The sequence below is a fragment of the Limanda limanda genome, chromosome 1 (assembly GCF_963576545.1).
Source record: "Limanda limanda chromosome 1, fLimLim1.1, whole genome shotgun sequence".
Taxonomy (NCBI): Eukaryota; Metazoa; Chordata; class Actinopteri; order Pleuronectiformes; family Pleuronectidae; genus Limanda; species Limanda limanda.
In genome coordinates, this window is record NC_083636.1 from 28,629,621 (window position 1) to 28,635,925 (window position 6,305).

The following is a 6,305-nucleotide window of genomic DNA, read 5'->3' on the forward strand; positions in this document are numbered from 1 at the left end:
AATAAACTGTCAATTAAATAAAGATGTACTAAGAAAAAAAAGTCTTGTGTAAAGTTTTTACTGGAATGAAATGCAGAATGTGACAAAATAATAAATGTTTACATTTTAAGACTGAGTGAGCTGATGGAGCAACCGCCACAGTCTGAATCTATGAATATCTTTCCCACTTTACTGCTTCTCTTCACAACATAGCAAGTTGAAATGCACTGCGGTCCGACAGATATCATATGTGCACGCAAAGGTGTGCTCTCTTGTGAGCTCACCTTTAGAGATATGCTACTTTTCCAGTTACACTCGTTATGTTATTTATTTTAGGTCGTTGGTCTAACACGCTAGTGTGAAAGACAGTCATCATTCTTCATCATGGCAGTGAACATCCCAGGAGTGATATTGATGGTGCTCTTCTACCTGTTGGTCCTTGGGACCGGCATCTGGGCTTCTTTCAAGTCCAAGAGGGAAAAGAAGAAAAGTGGAGCCAATGAGATGGAGATGACGTTACTGGGAAACCGGAGCATCAACTGGGTGGTGGGGATCTTCACCATGACAGGTGAGGACAGCTCAGCTGAAGAAACTGTCTGTCGCAGGCATGGAGGCAGAAAGATCTGGCAATTTATGAAAGCATTATTTTACAAAAAAACATCATGAATTGTTGTTTAATATGAATAATAAACAGCCAAATTAGATTTGACTAACAACAGTCTTGGTTGGGTGATAATACTGAATTATGATCTCACCTTTAGTCTTTGTCCAAATATCTGCTGTGTGTTGATCCATCCTGCAGCTACATGGGTTGGAGGAGGCCTCATTGTGGGCACAGCTGAGATGGTGTACACTCCGTCAATGGGACTAACCTGGACAGCCACGATGATAACTGCATACAGCTTATCTTTTATTCTATGTAAGTTGAAGTTGGCAATTTTACCTCATCATTTCCCCTTAAGTTGAATAATTTATTGTGATTTCTTGATATTATCCTAAGTTTCTGTTTTTCCCCTCATTAAATCAAGGTGGCCTGGTGTTTGCTAAACCACTAAGAGAAATGAAGTGTGTCACAATGATGGACCCTTTCCACATCAAGTATGGACAAGTTCTGACAGCTGGACTGAGCCTGGCCTCAATTTCTCTTGATGTGATGAGTGTGACTGTAGCAATGATTTGTTTAGGTAAGTAAGAATAAACAGAAGTACTTTAACTTCTCCTCATATATGTGTGTGTTTAAATGTCAGTTTAAAATAAATGTATTTGAAGGAGTATGAGTCAGTGATACTTGTACAGTCTGTATATACGTAGAATTCCACTGATACAAGGTGTTTAACAGGAGGCACCATGACTGTGGTCCTGGATTTGCCCTACACTCTGTGTATCTGGATCTCTGCTGCAGTTGTCATCATCTACACTCTGCTGGGAGGTCTCTACTCTGTGGCCTACACTGATATTATTCAGCTTGTTCTTATATTTATTAGCTTGGTGAGTTGCTGTTCTTTAAGGTTTTATAGGTGCTGTAGTCCTTGTCCATTACTTAAATGTGTGTTTGTCTCTGCAGTGGTTGTGTGTTCCCTTTGTCTTGATGAACCCTAACTGCTTGGACATCAGCAAGACACTGATGAACAACACCTTACACGCTCCCTGGATTGGTGCACCGGGCCTGGAGAAGACCGGGATCCTGATGGATGATTTCTTGATGTTTGTAAGATGGAGCAAAACTGTGGCTGATGTCAAAAGTACTTCACTAGGGTTGAGAGAAATCCTCCAGATAAAGACACATGACTCATATATTTAATTCTGTTTAATTTTCAAGGCACTGGGAAGTCTGGGATATCAGAGTTTACACCAGAGGACGTTGGCAGCTTCTTCATTAGCCACAGCTAAGATCTCGTGCTTAGCCGCTGCTTTCCTCATACTTGTGTTTGGAACACCTCCGATACTGCTTGGGGCAGCTGCTGCATCTACAGGTACTGACAACTTTTACATACTAATGTAAACTGTGAAATCTCACCTCGACTTGTCTGTTGTATTTAATGTAACCGAAAGAACAAAACATGTTAAATCAATGTTTGAATCACAGGAAACCAAGGAGCAGCATCTTTGCATAACTTAGTGAGCAGGTACAGAGCAAGGTGACTGTGGCAGTCGACCTTGCCACGGGGCTCTCCCACACACAGCCAGAGACAGACTTGTTGCTTTTAAGCATTTGTATCAATCACAGACACACAAGAGAATAAACCTAAACAAACTTAAACTTAAGCAACTAGCTTTCCAGCTCAGTCCTCCGCTCACTGTCCGGGCGTCTCTGGAGTGTCTGAGTTCTTGAGTTCCTTCCCTGAGGCAGAGCAGACGCTGCCTTTTAAGCAAGAGGACCAATCAGCTAACAGCTCTCCCAGCACCCTAAGTCACAATCCTTAGTGGAGGAGAGTCAACTGTAAAAAATAACAATTTTAACAACATAAAAAGACCGAATGATTACTTTAAGCAGACTACTTGATCACTATTGTCACAGCCCGGCTCAAAGATTGTGACAAATAGGGAGATCACACGAGTGGACTGTTGCTCTTTCAGATATTTATTAACAAAATTATAATCAACAACCCAACGTGTGTCCAAGACCAAAAACAGAAAAGGATGCTGCAGTCAGGAGTCAGGGAGAGCCGACCTCGTCCCACAGATAGAGCAAGAGAGAGACATGAACGTGGCAAAGCCTGTTAAAGGGCAGAGCACACCTGGCGGAGTGTGCACTGATTGACGCTGACGTCACCTCCACCTACAGCTCAGGGGAAAGAAGAACAGGGACACCTAGTGTCCAGGTGAGGGTGGAAGGGGTTGTCATACCATAACCACGTTATTTAACCAGCCTTTGAATAGGAGCTATTCTGATGACGATTTGGACGGTTGATTACTTTATCCTTGATCACTTTATACAGTGTCCACGGTAGTGTTTTATTTTTGTGTGAATTTTCTTTGGTCTGCTCCTCAGATTGGAACCTGACGTCTTATGGTTCTCCATTTCCATATGAACGTGGGGAAGCAGCTCAAGTCCTGCCCATCACATTACAGCACCTCACCCCGTACTTCATCTCCATAATCGGTACTGGATGTGTTGCTGCTGCTGTGATGTCATCTGCTGATTCTGTTTTGATTTCTGCTGCTTCTGTCTTCACCTCCAACATATACAAGAACATCCTGAGGCCACAGGTGAGAACCTTGAATTATAAGATAATAGTTAGTATCTCAAACCTCATCAACTCCTCCTCTCTACTTCTTCTCCAGGCATCAGACAGAGAGATTCAGTGGGTGATTCGAGTTGCTGTGCTGGTCTTGGGTTTGGTTGGTACATCACTAACCAGCCAGGAAAACAGTGTCTTACTCTTCTGGATTATTGGTGCTGAAGTGGCCTACATCATAATCTTCCCTCAACTGGTCTGCATCCTCTTCGTCAATATCTCCAGTGGTTACGGAGCTGTTATGGGCTGTGTGGTGGGATTGGTGCTCAGAGTTCTCAGTGGACTCCCATCACTCGGGCTGCCAGTTGTCCTCCACTTCCCTGGATGTGTTCTTGAGGATGGAGTTTATGTCCAGTACGCTCCAGTTAAGACCATCTCCATGCTGTCTGCCATTGCTGCCATCGTGTTGTTCTCCTATCTGACGTCTGTGCTCTTCAACAAAGGCCTGTTACCTGAGAAGTGTGACGTGTTTAAGGTGAAAGTCCAGCAACCAGCAAGAGAGCTGACACTGGTACATGGGGCCAAAGAAGACAATGAGGAAGAGACACTGGATAACACACGTCCTCAGACTGAGGCCTCAGAGCCAATGATTAGCTCAGAGTGTTACAGTCCCTGAATATCTGTACCTGAATATCTATCAGACCAGGAAGTTCTATCACAGTTCAACAAGATTGACTTTCTTTCATTAAAATAAGCTCTTATTGCAACTTTGGTCCTTTATTGGGTTCTTTGTTTAAACTGGGACAAATGACAGCGAGATCTACTGAACTACAAAATCTCACCATGTTGTGTGTCTCTTATGATGTAAAAGTGTGATGTTGAGATACAAAATCAGATATCGTAATGGTCAGAAATTACTGTATTAAATTCCCATCGTTGCTATCCCCATTATTTCAGCTATCATATAATTCAAAAACTATAAGGACGACAGTTCCGTCTCGTGGAGGGACTTCTGCTGATTTCTATCACGGTGGCTCGACAGCAACAGAAACATATTTAAGTACAAGCAACCTCAGAGTTGGGGTGTGAGGTTCCTGTGAAGAAGGAAACTGACCCAGGAAACAAGAGCCTGAACCATAGGCTTATGTTGGCTATCAGCCAATGGAATGTCAGGATTCAACCTTAAGGGGCGGGGATTCGACCTCAGTGGGCAGCTCGAAACACAGTGGGGTTTCCTGAAGGACACCGGGGGATGCTTCCCCCAAAGGAGGGAAAACTCTAGGCTGGCTTTAGAATGTCCTGCAGGCCCCATTTACAAGCCTTTGTGTCCACTTGGCCCCAACATTGAAAAAATATATTTTTAAAATCTTCTTTAATAGATGTCTACTACTACAGATGTAAAGATTAATAACGAATTGTGTCCTAATTAATGATAAAGATATACGTTTTTTACTAATTTAATAGATGCTTCACTACACAAACAGAGTTTCATAAAGTAATAAGGAAGGATTCCTAATTAATGATGGGGAGGTTGTTCTCCAAATCGCTAATTAAAGTGGGAAGGTGTATAGAAAAACTACAAATTAGAGATGCATCCCCGGTGGTATCAAGTATTTTGCAGGTTGCAAACATATTTGCTCTGCCTGTGTATATGCACATACTGTACTTGTACTTAGTTTCCGCGGGTGCTTACAATGCGTATGGTTGGGAGGGTAGAAGTTTACAGCGGATAACAATAGAAGCGGGAGCGGCGGAGATCAAACGATTTTATTTCTGTTGTAACTGGGAGAAGGGGGCTCCTTCCCTGTCTCTTCTGGGACCGCTGCTCCAGATTCTGATATCCACTTTCCCTTTGTTTTCTCTCTTGGCCCTTTGAAATATTTAGCGCGAATCCCTGACGAACACGTATTAACATGTGTATGTGTGTGTGTGTGCATTTACAATTACTACGCTCCTTCCAGGCATCAATCATCCACTGTGTGCTCAACATCTGGATGGGGACAGTCATTCCCTCTGGACAAAGGACACATCGGGTTGTGCATTGAGCTCCTCCTGAGGGAACGCTCATCCCGGCCCAGCCTTGGCCCCTCATATTATTCCACCACTGGAGCCTCCACTGAGGAACCTCTCAGCAATTACCCCTCTCCATCTCTTTATTCCTTCATTTATCTCTTCCTCTGTTACTCTGGAGCTCCTGTAACCTCCCCCCATGGCTTGGGTTGGGCTCCTTGCCGCTTAACCTTCACCTGCAGATGTTGACAGAAGTGAAAAATATGCAACCTTATATATATATTATATACTGTGAGAAAAAAAGGCAGGTCAAACGCTGTCTATTAGCAAACAAAGAGACACATCTTTGGGCTGTGTTGTGTATGAACCCCCACCAGACGACATGCAGTATGATAAATCTCTATTTCATAACATCAGATAATGCTGCTGTTGCCCTGCAGCCCTCAGGAAAGCATTTCACCTCTGCAGAGCACAACCTCTGAGAGCCTCTCCTTGCAATCTGTAGCACCTTGTTAGTGCACACACACCATATGAGGCCTGTTGTATTAGTTATTCTAATGCATGTCTTGTTATCCATATAGATGAGAGAGGGACTGGAGCAGCAGATGGCCGGGGAAAGAGGGAGTCAAAAAAAAAAAAAGAAATCCTCCAGGAATGCGAGTATCGTATTCATCGCTCGCACACACCTGGAGACTCGCAGGGTAAACCCTCTGCCTCCAAATGCTTCACCGCTCGCCAACTTGGTTCTGAGGGGTCCTGGCGAGAAGCCACTCAGCCGGTTGTGTTTAAAAGTTGGCGGAGATTTTAATCTCTGCTCGCCCTCCAGGAGTTTCCGGCTGGAGCTCTGTTATTTCACACTCTGAGAGGTATTAAAGCGTGTCAGGAAAAGGGTTTCTTCACAGGTACGGATCCACGGAAGCGATGAATTATACAGAGGGTGTGGAGTTTGCCTCGTCGGCTTTGAAACTGCAGAACATTTTCATTAATTACTCGCACATGCAATTTACACACATCCTTGGAGGAAACACACATCCCATTTCGGAGCAATTATTTCATAGTAAGCATTTGCTGAGCTAATTGATTGTATGTTTTTCCACACATCAGCGGATCTAGGATTTTTCTAAATCAGGGGCCACA

At 43.6% G+C, this 6,305-nt stretch overlaps 1 protein-coding gene across 1 annotated transcript; it reads left to right on the top strand.

Annotated features, from left to right (window-relative positions):
* The first annotated feature begins 363 nt into the window (after positions 1–363).
* On the top strand, positions 364–3,834 carry LOC133003430 (high-affinity choline transporter 1-like). Its single transcript, XM_061073203.1, has 8 exons — positions 364–547; positions 782–898; positions 1,008–1,163; positions 1,319–1,467; positions 1,544–1,687; positions 1,799–1,952; positions 2,972–3,189; positions 3,265–3,834. Exons 1-8 carry the CDS (start codon positions 364–366, stop codon positions 3,832–3,834), a joined length of 1,692 nt encoding a protein of 563 aa, XP_060929186.1.
* Positions 3,835–6,305: the final 2,471 nt, after the last annotated feature.

What these genes read in the sequence shown, in the direction of transcription:
- LOC133003430 (XM_061073203.1), top strand. Translation starts at nt 364, where the DNA reads ATGGCAGTGAACATCCCAGGAGTGATATTGATGGTGCTCTTCTACCTG. An exon ending in CAGCTTATCTTTTATTCTAT is followed by an intron (nt 899 to 1,007) that starts GTAAGTTGAAGT and finishes CATTAAATCAAG; the next exon opens with GTGGCCTGGTGTTTGCTAAA. An exon ending in TTCTTATATTTATTAGCTTG is followed by an intron (nt 1,468 to 1,543) that starts GTGAGTTGCTGT and finishes TTGTCTCTGCAG; the next exon opens with TGGTTGTGTGTTCCCTTTGT.